At 36.1% G+C, this 13,496-nt stretch overlaps 1 protein-coding gene across 1 annotated transcript in view; it reads right to left on the minus strand.

Annotated features, from left to right (window-relative positions):
- Positions 1 to 13,496, minus strand: part of WDR11 (WD repeat domain 11) — a 56,610-nt gene that overhangs the window by 21,295 nt on the left and 21,819 nt on the right. The window contains exons 12-15 of the mRNA XM_088020225.1: positions 8,789 to 8,895; positions 6,824 to 6,899; positions 2,145 to 2,253; positions 221 to 345 (exon numbers count right to left, since the gene is read on the minus strand). Coding sequence (XP_087876351.1) covers positions 221 to 345; positions 2,145 to 2,253; positions 6,824 to 6,899; positions 8,789 to 8,895 — 417 coding nt within the window. The remainder of the gene's footprint in view (positions 1 to 220; positions 346 to 2,144; positions 2,254 to 6,823; positions 6,900 to 8,788; positions 8,896 to 13,496) is intronic.

Raw genomic sequence — 13,496 nt, forward strand, 5'->3', positions numbered from 1 at the left:
TAGTGAGAATGATCACGCTCGCTAACAGAGGCTGACACGTGGGTATTACCGTATGCGTTACTGACTGCGCTAAGCAATGAAATAAAATTAACTCTTCAGTCTTCCAGGTATACACTGAAACACAACAAGGTACTATAGATGCCTTTGGATGACACCTGTCAAGTTCCCCACCATGACACTGGTATCACAAATGACAGAGGCAGGAAACAGTACACTGCACCTGATCACGGAGGACTCCACGATGCTCAGCTCTGTGTCTGAGACGACGGTCTGGCGGGCCATGGCCTCTCGGGTGGCCAATTGTTTCTTTCTCAGGCTCTTCAAGTTGTGAGATGGGGACCACTCCTGAGAAGCACAGACAGGCACACCTCAGCTTACTGCTGTCAAACAATTCTTCCAGAACAGCTGGGCATTCTCAAGCCACTGCTCGGCATTACTTGTTATCACTGCACATGAATTCACAATTTGTTCTTAGGTTTTATCTAGTTATAGAAAGGCTAAACAAACGCATTTTAATTAGTGCTTAAGGCAGATTTTAATAATCTACCCTCCACCTCATTCTACCTCTAATCTTTAATGAGAGCTTAAGGTAGAAGAGTTTAATGGCAAACTTCAAGAAGGTCTAAATTTTTGATGCTTTCTTTTTTTTACAAAACAAAAATAGTAAATGCAAGTATGGTGTCTTTTCCTCCCTACCTCTAGCCCTCCCCCCAACAGGTACATGGGGTGAGATGATCATGTTCCTCCAACCATGGCTCACTGTCCTCCGCAGATCCACCTCAAACCTCTCATTTGATTTATTTATTCTTTTGTATTCCTGCCTATTCTAATGCATTCAATCTAATATCCTCTCACATGCATCAATTCTTCACAGTAGTTATTTTACATGCATGTATTCGTAACTTACATAAATAGGACTTTGTCATATCTCACCATTTCTCTTTTCATTCAGCACAGTGTCATTCCCTCTCTATTGTTTCTGCATGCTACTGAAGACTCCGCAAGTGCATCCACCAACCTCTAGTCTCTCTGTTCTCCCAGCAGAGAACACCCTGATTGCCCCCAAACTCTCTGACAAACAACACCGCAGTCAATATCCTCACAGAAGCTCCTTTTTGACCAGGGGCTGAAGAGCTGGTGCCCAGGGGATGTCTGTTTGCCCAGGCGCTGTCAGTCTGCTCTGCAGAGTGCCTCACCGGTCTGCATTCCTACCCGCAGTGCATAAGGATTCCTGCAACCTATACTACACCCACATAGGATGTCATTTGGCTTCCCAGTTTTTGTTAGTCTAAAAGTTACACCCTGATTATTTTATTTTGCCCATCTCTAAAAACTGCTGAATTTGACTATTTCTTCATATGCTTGTTGGCCTTTTAGGTTTTTCCACCATTTGTGAACTGCTCCTGTACTTTGGCCCTCTTTCTACTGGGGTTCCTGTCTTTTCACTGTTTATGTGCACGAGTTCGCATAATCCTAACTCCCTACAGGGATTAGTTAGTCCTTTGCTGGCTTCAGACATTGGCAAATTTCTTTTCCCAGCTTGTCTTCTCTATTTAACTTTGACATTGGTGTCCTTCATTGAAAAGAAAGCATCAGTCTTGATTAATTAAAAGCATTTTTTCTTTTTTTGCCTTTTGGTTTGAGCCTCTGATGTCCTTTCCTGCCCCAGAACAGAAAAATATTCTTCCATTTTTGACTATATTAATTTTATAGCTTTATATTTTTACATTTAGGTCTTTAATCCCATAGCCCACCTCTGAATATGGTATTAGGTAGAGATCCAGTATTTTTCTCCATAAAGTGAGACCATTTTCCCAGTACTGTCCTCTTTTTTTAAGGTTGAGGTAGCTACCATGACCTTTATTCTCTCACAAATTTTTTATGTTTATCATGTTTAAACATGAATATGTTTATCATGTTCCTCAAAATATTGAAGTAAAATCTGAATTGGAATTGCACTAATGCAATATTTGCTTAACCCATCCAAGAAACTAAAAGTTATCTCCATGTACTTAGATCATCTCTCAACACACATTTTTAGCAAGGAAAATACATGACACTAATGATCTCAATTCAAGCAAAAGAAAAATATTCACCACCTACAGAACATGCCTAGATAAACTAGTTCTTCAGTTGTAACTTACCAAAGCAGTTATTGCAGGGAAGTTTTTGGACATTTCTCTAAGAATGGTACAAGTCCTAACATCCCATAACTCCAGGGGTTTATCTTTGAATACGACTGCCAAATACTGCCTAAAATAAACAAAAATACTAAATAAGCCCCCTTTTGCAACATTTTCACCATAAGTAATACAAATAAAAAGTTGAGTAAATCAGAAGTCACATGATGTATTCTAAACATAGACCATATAAATTAACATTTAGTTCTCATGATTAATAGTCCTTAAGAAGGTAAAGCTGTAAGATGAACTTTGAGAGCTATAGAGCCATAATTAAGCAAGGAGCCCAGTTCAGAAGAATGAAAAAAGGCACAAGTTCATATTTTACCAATTTATCAATTTATGGTAACCCTCCCAAGGCTTCATTTTCTCACACATGACATGAGAATACCACTACCTATCCCAATGCACTGGTATGCAGGTTATGGTAAAAAATTAAATGAAAAGTAAAGGTTTTCACAAAGTTTCTATTAGGCTGACAATGAGGAAATGTAACCAAGCAAGAAAATCCCTACACTCAGTGTACCAAAGGACTTAGGTTCTCTTGCTCAGGACAAAGTCTGCCACTTGATAATTATGTGGCTTCAGATAAACCATGTAATCTTTTTGAGTTTTATTCTACTTATCTTTAGAATGGTGTTAATAACATGTGTCTTACTCCCTCACTAAATGCTCTAAGAATAAAAAAGGGGGGGAGGGGATAGCATACATGAAAGAATTTTATACATCATTATGGATTATACAAAGGCAATATGTTACATTTTTTATTGTATCTAACATAAAGGCATTAATGGCTTATATATAAATAACTAATGTAAGACAGAGTCTGGTGAATGCAACAAAGATTCAGTATGGAAGAGGAAATTTATTTTGACAACTGGACAATGGCATTTTAGGCAGAGTTACAAATGTGACAAATGGCCAAGACAAGAAAGGACACAGAGCGAGGGAACATGCTACTCGAAATGTAGAGAATGAAAGAGCTAGCATCATGAGAAAGAAAATCAAAGTGTGAATTTTGGCTCACATTATAAAAGACTTAGAACACCTGAATAAGCCATGCTAGGTTATACAGAGATTTATTCTGCAGAGAATAGTGGATCACTGAAGGTTTTAAAGTAGGGGGGATAAAGTGATCAGTTGTTTTAGAGGTATTAATTTAGCAGCTGTGTATGGAGTTAAGACTGACTGGAAACAGAAGAGACTGAAGTCCAAATAGTCTGTCATGTTTAAACATGAATATGTTTATCATGTTCCTCAAAATATCGAAGTAAAATCTTAATCGGAATTGCACTAATGCAATATTTGCTTAACCCATCCAAGAAAATAAGTTTTCTCCATGTACTGAGATCATCTCTCAAAACACACTTTTGAGCAATTCTCAAACCCTGTAATCTCAGGACTCTTTTACACTTTGTTTATTTTTAAAGATTTAATTTATTTATTTGACAGAGAGAGACACAGCGAGAGAGGGAACACGAGCAGTGGGAGTGGGAGAGGGAGAAGCAGGCTTCCTGCCGAGCAGGGAGCCCGATGTGGGGCTGGATCCCAGGACCCTGGGATCATGACCTGAGCCGAAGGCAGATGCTTAAAGACTGAGCCACCCAGGAGCCACTCTTTTACACTTTTAAAAATTATTGAGGACACTGCCCCAAAGAACTTTTGTTTACGTGGTTGATAACTGACATTTTGCATATCAGAAATTAAGTCTAATAAATTAAAAACTATCCATATTAATTCATTTTAAATTAAAAAAAGAAAACAACTAGCAAGACGGTAGATTTAAATATAAGCTGCATTGATAATTACACCCAATATGAATAATTTAAACACTGCAATTTGAAACACAGATTACCAAATAGAAAAACAAGCCCCAACTACATGCTTTCTAGAAGATACCAACTTTAAATGTAAAGACATAGATAAGACACAAGTAAAAGGTAAGAAAAAGATAACACTATGCAAACACTAAAAAATATAGAGGCTATTTCACAATGATAAAGAAGTCAATCGAAAGGACAGAACAATACTAGATACGTCTACACCTAGTAAGAGCTTTAAAATACCCAAAGCAAGAACATGAGCTCTTCAAAAGATAAGTAAGTCCAGAATAAAGTTCAACACTCATCTCTCAGTAATTGAAAAGAAAAGCAGGCAGAAAATCAGTATGAACAGGAGACCTGAATAACGACCAACCAATGTGAACTGACATTTATGGAATATTCTAATCAGTAACAGCAGAATACACAATCTTTTCCAGTGCATATGGAACATTCACCAAGACAGACCACAGTCTGAGCCAAATAACAATCACGTTGAATTTAAAATGATGAAAATAATATAAAATATGCTCTCTGACTCTAATGGAAATCATAATTTAACAGAAAGATATTGGAAAACCCCTAAATACTTTGAAATTAAATAATGTATCTATAAATATCCCATGGAAATTTAAAAATATTATAAAGTGAATTAAAATGAAAATTCACCATATCAAAACATGTAGGGTACAGAAAGAGTAGTGCTTATGTGACATTAAGTGCTTATATTAAATTTTAAAGAAAAGCCTTAATTCAATCATCTAAAGTTCTATCTTAAGAAACTAGAAAAACATATTAAACCCGAAGTAAACAAGAAAAAAAAAGATACCTATGGCATTTGATGAAACAGAAAATAGAAAACCAAAGAGAAAAATGAGAGAAACCAAAAGTGTTACTTTGAAAAGATCAACAAAATTGATCAACATAATTGACTGATATCAGAAATAAAAGAGCCATCATTCAGATGAAACTGACGTTAAAAGATTAAGAGAATACCATGAACACATTTTTAATCAATAAATTCAACAATTTCAATGAAATGGACAGATTACTTGAAAGACACTAACTACCAAAGCTCAGTGAGGAAACAAACCAACCAACCCTGAATAGTTCTACATCTATGAAAGAACTGAGTATGTATTTTTAAAATCTTTTCTGCAAAGGAAGTTCTAGGCCCAGGTGGGTTCCCTGGTGAATTCTTCCTATTTCAGTTAAGGTAAAATACCAATTCTACACAAACTCATCCAGAAAAAAGGAAGAGGAGGGAATATTTCACAACTCATTTTACAAGGTCATCATTACCCTGATTCCAAAACCAGACAAGGATATTACATGAAAACTAGATCAATATGCTTCATGAGCATAGATGTAATAAAATATCAGCAAATCAAATCCAGTAATATATCATCACCAAGAAGAATTTATGCCAGGGATTTAAATACAGTTGGTTTAACATACAAAAAATCGGTCAATGTAATTCACCCCATTAGCCGACTTAAAACAAAAACCCATCATTATGATGATGTCCCTAAATGCAGAAAAAGCATCTGACAAAATCCATCACCTATTCAATGATACAAAGTTTCAGTAAACTAGGAATAGAAAACTTAATGTAATAAAGGTCACTTACAAAAAATCTACAGCTAACATATTTAATGTTCAAAGACTGAACACTTCACCATAAGATCCAGAAACAGAACAAAGATGTCAATTCTCATCATTTCTATTCAACACTGTACTGGAAGTCCTCTTAGTACAGCAAAGCAAGGGAGAAAAAAAGGCCCATTGTCCAGAAAACAGAGATGCAGAAGAGTCTTTACTGGCAAACAACATGGTATGTCTACAGAGAAAATACTAAAGAATCAACAAAAATGCTTCTAGAAATAATAATTAAGTTAGCATGGTCATAAGGCCATTACCAAAAATTAACTATTTCAGTATACCAGTAATGAATAATTAGTAACTGAAATTAAAAAAAGAAAAAAAGAACATGTGTAAAAGCAATGAAGAAAAAAAAATCATTAGCAAATGATGTGTAATACCTTGACACTGACAATGAAGAAATATTACTGAAAGGCATTAAGGCCCTAAATAAATGGAGCGATAGACTGTGTTCACGAATCACAAAACTTGTTAAGATGTCAATTCTTTCCCCCACGTTGGTCTATGGATTCAGTGCAATCCCAATCAAAATCCCAGGAAGTTTTGGTAAAACTGATAAACTGATTCTAAAATTTATATGGAAATTCAAAGATCCTAGAAAAGCTAAAGCAATTTTGAAAACTATTTTAGAAAGCTTACTCCTTTCTTTGTTCTTCTGATTTTCATTCAAGTTCTATGTTTAATAATCTTACTTTACGTATTTTCCCTTGGAACAAAAAACTCAAAAACTTACTGAAATTAAAATAGGTCTAAATTATAAACAAAGAAAATCAGTTCTTTGACTCAAAAAACTTATGCTGAGATAGAAATGCGTAAGAATTTAATTAGATAACAAATGACATTTTCTTTGTGGGTGATAGGCATTTACATAAATATAGCTACAGCAGAACAAAACAGATTAGTGGTTTTACCAATCTAATGAAATATTAAGACTCGTACAAAAGTTATCTCATCTTTTTACGAAGTAGAAACTAAAAGCAGCAGCAGTTTAATTTTGTGATCAAAATATTTTCTTGGAAATGGCTGCAAAGTACCATTTACTATCACTAAGAAGTTCTATATGCATTCTAGCATATTCTTACTTTCTTAAAGACTAAAAAAATATCCTTAAGATTCCATTGTGATAACACCATTTTTTTTGGGGGGGGGGTTCACACTTACTTCAAATGAGATACTTTAATCATTTCGATGGGTGACTCATCATTGCCTCGTTCACCGCGAAAAGCAATGCTCCTACCTTTAATTGCAAATATTAGAGAAAATGTGAAATATCAGATGAAACATGTAAGACACAAGAAGCTATACACACCAATGGAATCTGATCAGTACTGCCTCTACTCTCCCTTTCATTCTTCTACTTGCTTCTAAGCTGTTTCAAGTAATCTAAATTCAAAACGTATTCTCAAAAGTATTACACGTTGAAGACCAATAACCTATTACTTGTATTCAAAGATCTTTTATAAAATGATATTTACCTTTGTTACAGAGTTTCTTGAATACTTTCGGTGGTTTCTTTTAAATAGTTATATTCCCAAAATTCAAAAATATCAATTTCCAAAGTTTCAATGCATCTATGGTAAAAGAACTGTCTACTGTAAAACTAGTGGTATATTTAAAGTAACATAAACACTCCCATGCTCACAAATACCAGTGGGGAAAACACTCTTTAAACAGGTATTTGATTTCCAGTCCCAGGTACAAATTGCTCAACTGAAATACTTTTGACCTGTTCCTATCAAAAGGTCTCTATTCACTGAAACTGGGGAATGATAAGAATTAGTTAACTGCCAAAGAAGCTAAATGGTTTTATGTAACTAAAAAATGCAAATTCTACTTTATATCTGAACAAATACATTTTAATAACATTTCCCACGTTTTTATTTACATTAAGCAAAAGAGAGCACATTCAATTCAGAGACAATTGAGCGCCTGCATGCCTCCCTGCTCCTCATTGCTGTCAAATGAGGCCCCTGTTCTTATTTGCCAAACACCCACATCCTTTCCTGACCCTCCTTAGAACACAGGCTAGAAAAGTCTATAATCTATAAACTCAAATATCCCACTTAATCAAGTTAGTAACTATGACTTATAAATTTGTTGCTCAAATATAATCTGTAAAAAAAAAGACTTTTAAGTTATCTAACAGTCCTGAGCTGACTGGAAAAAAAGAACAGGATTTTTTTTTTTCTTTTAAAGTGAATGATACTAGAAAACAGCAGCTCGCCCCTGGGCTACCATGTAATTAGAGAGACCCCAATCTAGGGGCAGGGGTTACTGGGCAGGTCACTTCCAAATGAGACCAGAACAACAATGGACTGATTCCAGGGGGGCTAACTCCTTGAGGTTTAGTAACATACTCAGATAAGTAAGAACAACCATATCTTGGAAATACATATTGAGAAAATACTCAATTTACTACACACACGTGCACACACACAAATCTCAGGATTCAAACTATCTACATATATTCTTATTGCTACACCATTTTAAAGAAACTCACCAAAATTTTGTTAAGAATTCAATTGGAAATCATGCACGTGTCATAAAATAATTTGAAACTCTCACTTTATCCTATCTTCAAGTTCTTCATTTTGAAACTCATTGAGTTGTAGGTTTTTAAACAATTCTGAACAAGTTACTTTACTGGAATGCTTCCTCTTGTAAAGTCTTTAAGCTCTCAGTCAGAGACTATCAAAAGTTTTAAATTTGAGCACTTAAAGACAATCCTTACTGACAAATTTATAAAGGTTTTCCTAACAAAGGCCAAACGTTTTAGAATAAAGCCTACTACAAAGATTTATTTTAAAACCATACTTTTGGTTATCCATAACAATGTACTTAAAAGTAGAACTGATACCATATGTACTTATGAATCCATCTGTTCACACTAATGGTACTCCATTTACCATGCACTTGTGTTAACACAATTTGCATACAAACAACAACCAGGAGCCTTTCCAGGGCAATTATTACAGAAAAACAACAACAAAATGAATATACAAATAGGATATAAAAAAAACCTCCCAAGTTGAAAGAAAGTTTTCTGGAATATGTTTTATAAATAGCAACATCTTTGATCAATATGACCAACCATTTTCAATCTTTTAATAGTCTAAATACACAAACCTGTTGGAAGATCAACCAGCTGAAGTTCATTTCTCACTAATCCCATATTGTTTGGTGTTGAAGTAGCAAAGGAAAGAAAACCAGTCAAACTTGTCCATTCAATACCCCTAAAATGAGAAATTAAATAAAGTTTAGTCAAATACCTTTTTTTGGTTGAGCAACTTACTTGAAAAATAAGTTTTTCCTAAGACCTAAATTCTATCATACAAGTAATTAAGAATATTAATATGACCTTTAATTTGAGACTAAATTATCATACATTTCCAATATATATGTGAAATTATTTCTAATTAAAACTTTATCTCCAAATGTTATGGTGGGCGAGACAGTTTAGTTACCAGGATTCATAGCAGCATTAAAATGACTATCAAAATCTGGCAGAGGAGAGAGACACACATCACAGTAGTGTCCAAGAATTCCACTGCTTAAGACAGAGTGGTACTGAAATATTCTGAGCCAGATTGCTTAAAGTTGGGTACACTGAGGAATTTATCAAATTTCCTATTTGGTTAGGAGGCAGAAATTCTTGAAGTAAACAATTCGAACCCAGCTATTAAATATGGAAGTGGCTGACAGTTCCAAATGGTGTATCAGAGAAAAGCACAATGAAAAATCTCAAAGAAATGATAAGACAGCAAGCAACCTATCAGCCAGATGCCTCAGAGTCTCCTTTTTGAGGACTGATAGCAAATGAGTCCAGTTTCTCCCACTGACACTAACTACAGAGTGTTACCGCCATGGCTTGTGGAGAATGGAGGCAGGGGGTGGGGCAGGGAAGGAGACACAGGATAAGTGGACCATCAGCATCATGAGAAGGAGAAACACTGTACTATTGCCCTGCCTTGCTTACAAGGTAATAGAGGCTGGTTGGGAGGGAAGTCCAAACCTTTGCTCTACGTGCAATTGCTCACCGGAATTATAGGATGACCATTTTTAACAACGTATCGTCTACAGCTGCTTTCATGACGTAATGGCAGAGTTGAGTAGTTGTGACAGAAATTTTATGGCCTGCAAAACCTAAAATATTTACTATCTGGTCCTTTATAGAAAATGTTTGTTAACCCCTGATCTAGTTTATCCACATCTACTTCAATTTGAAAGCTATTGCTAGATTTAGCATTAAATACTGCCTCATTTGCCCAAGATGATATGCTCCTGCATCATATCCAAACTCAGGTGACCTTCAAGGCCTGCCGGTCACCTGCCTCATCCTACCTAACCAAACTTACTTTTCAGTCCTCTGAAACTTGTCTGCTATTTTAACTGCAGTAACTTTCCTCACTTACCCTTGTGTATCCATCTAGTTGTCTTTTCTCAGAGAGGCAAAGATAATCCCAAAGGAACTAAAAATAATATGTTAGAGCAGGGAATTGCTGTAGTTATCAAGGATTATAACTCTTTAAGTGTAAAGTTGTGTTGAAACACTCAGATTAGGCTGCTGAAAACTGAGTACTCTTAAGAATTTCCATGCCTGGAATGACCTTTTTCCTTCCCTCTTCAAATACTATTTGAATTTAAATCCCAGCTCCAGCACTTCGAGCTCTGTGTTCTCTCTTGGTGTCCTTATCTATTATTACTGCAGGAATAACAACACTGTGTACATAAAGCCTGGCACATAGTAAGCACTGCATGTATTAGCAATTATCATCATCATCATTATTATTCTAATTTCAAGATCTAACTCAAGCCCTATTTTTGTCATGAGGCCTCCTCATTTACTAAAACTCAAACCAACCCTATAGTGAATACAATATAAATTTGATGAATTACTCACTGAAAAGTCCCTTTGTTTCTTCTTTCTCTTTCCTTCCCCTAACGTAACAATATTCAGTAAGTTTTCTACTTAGAGTGAACAAAAAAAGTGAGAAATCATTTTGAACTTATTGTGCTCTTTATGTAAGTCTGGTAGCGTCAATCAGATCTGTTTACCCATAGAAACCAAAGACATACTTTCCAAGGCTTGCTGCTGGCAATCTGAACACCGACACTCCATACAGTAACGCCATGATCTCTGGACACTAAGAATCCCAATCCGCCCATTCTTATTTTTAAAAATGTATCGGTGAAGTAGCCAGTGTATACCCATAACTGTGCTAGGCACTAGGAGTGCCACTGTGAATGATCTGACTGCTATCCTTCTGTAGCTTAAGATCTAGCAGAAAAAAGACATTACAAAAGTGCGTTCTGGACTCCCTAGTACAAAAGAATTGGTACAGAGTTCAATAGGAGCTTGTGAGAATCACATAGAATCCGGCCTCAGGGGCCCACTGAGACCCAAAGGGCAAGGAGGGTGTTGCCTGAACAACATGAGGAAATAGTGCGGCTGGCTAAGAACCACTACACTTGACTGCACTCTCTTGGAAGGGAGGCACACCACATCGTGCCTCTCCAGGCATGTGCAAGGCACTCAGTACATTCTGTTGGATTAAATGAATGATGTCCGAGGAAAGCCTAGCACTCCTCCTTAAGATTATTAGTGTCACACATATTCAGCCTGCTTTCCCCGCTGTCTACAAGACAAAGACATCCCAGTGTTGAGGACAGAACAGAACGTGGAGTGGCTGCTTATTTGTAATGCAGCACTATGAGCATGTTGCCTTTGAGCAGATTCCAGCAGCAGCTTTCATATCTGAATCCAGTCAAGTTGGACTTTAAAGAATATTAGATAAGGATGGGATTATCTTTCATTTGAAAAGAATGAAAACACAGCAAGCACCCATGGCTCTCAGGATTAGAAAGGTATTGTCTGGGTTTAACTACACACTGAGCTCTATAAAAATCTCATAAGCACGGCAGCTCATTTTCTGACTCGATCTAGGATTGTTCTGTTGGATTCTTAACTAGTGAACAACTGTAACCGTAGAATCTGTCAGCAGGTATTTGTGGTTCTGACTCCTACAGGTTCCCAGGTTGGGCCTGCTGACTTCTCCTGGGGCCGCCGCAGAGGCTGCTTCTCCACCCTGGGGGACTGCGGGGAGCACCCACCTCTGGAAGGCCCTTGAAGTTCTACAATTCTATAAAACTAACTTCTGCAAATTTACAGACAAAACAGAGATTATTATTTTACTTTGCACAAATCACTCAATTTACTCAGAGGAATACTGAGTCCAAGTTCTGACACCCATATAAACTGCTGTTATTTAGTAAGTTTTGACACTGAAAAGAGTATTGTGCTATATTATTGTAAACTTAGCCTACTAGACAAAGACACAAACTAATAATCTAAAAAAAATCTCATAATCTAAGAAAACCTCCATGTACCATTTATTTATTCCTTGGTATCTTCCATTAGATTATAAGGATCAAAGGTTATGTTTATAGGAATACAGAAGATGCTCAATATGGATTCATAATGTATAACTGGCTAAAACATCATGATTTTAAAAACAACCCACAGACAAAACTATCTGCAGTTAGGCAGTCCCTGCCTATGTATATGCTTAAGATTCAAGTATGTAAGTGATTTTTAAAAAACATATCTAGCACAAGGTAAAAGCAACTTTTAAAAGTTGACCTTAAATTTGCATATGAATATCTAGAATGTGTCGGGTTTATTGCTAGTAAGTTCAGCAGTTTTTATAACACATCTGTGAAATTTTCATAATGACTTTTAATTGTATTATTATAATCACATTAATTGAAACACAAAGATGGCAGGATTTTAGCATCCTCCTGGGCATCATCTCTGAATATAAAATGTGGATTATCTTCAAAATGGCAATTAAGAGGGAAAATTCATATTAAAAAATGGAGCACATCCATGTGATCACTCACAACATCAGCCTGAGTAGCATATCCATTATTTGGTATCCCAAGTAACACTATAATTTCAAGTATTACTCAATAACAAATATTATCACAGCATGAGTAAGTCATGTATTTAGTGACATCTACCATCTGAATGATCCAGGAAAACAAATCTTACTTAAAATTAATAACTTGCTGATAAACTGGCTATTGAGTCTTTATTAAAGATTTCAGTGATCAGAAAAAAATGAAAATGTATTTGATTTTCCAGAAGCAGGTACAAATTTCTAGCACGATTCCTGGCTTAGTCAACATTTTCATCTTATTGCCAAAATGTGCCTTATGTGCATTTTTTTAGCTGGAGAGGTAGCACATGTACTCTAAGTATAAAGGTCAGTTCTGAAGCCTGAAAGGCCCAGATTAAATTTCACAGATTATAATACTGAGTTTCTTCTATCAATTGGGAATAAAAATAGTGCCTACCACATAAAGTTGTGGTGGGGACTCAAAGAAATGGTCATGCAAAGTATTAATACTTAACACGTCCCCGGAATAAGTACTGATTAAATGGAGAGTTTGATTGGTGGGTGTTAGCCACAAAAGGAAACACTATACATCAAGCCAAGGGTGAAAGGAAACGTCAAGAGAAGAAATGTAGACCGGAAAGAAGGAGAGAGCAGGTAGCAGCAGTGGCAGAAGGATCTCCTGGAAGAAGAGAAAGATGAACAACAGCCTGACATGGTCCAAACACAGACCCGTGTCACTGCACCCAACGGTCTAGTGACTCTGAAAACATTAGGACACCATGTAAAGGTATTTAGGGAGCTCCTGGAGGGCCCAGCATGAGGTGGAGACCAATAGTCAGCTACCTGGGCTGTACCACAATGTACTCGAAAGAATAAGGCAATGTAAACTTTTCTGGTACTTCCATCACAATCAGAAGTTGTGATACTTAAAGGGT

This window comes from Eumetopias jubatus, unplaced genomic scaffold (genome assembly GCF_037043125.1).
Source record: "Eumetopias jubatus isolate StellerSeaLion01/CBP00866 unplaced genomic scaffold, mEumJub1_p1.0 scaffold_17, whole genome shotgun sequence".
Lineage (NCBI taxonomy): Eukaryota > Metazoa > Chordata > Mammalia > Carnivora > Otariidae > Eumetopias > Eumetopias jubatus.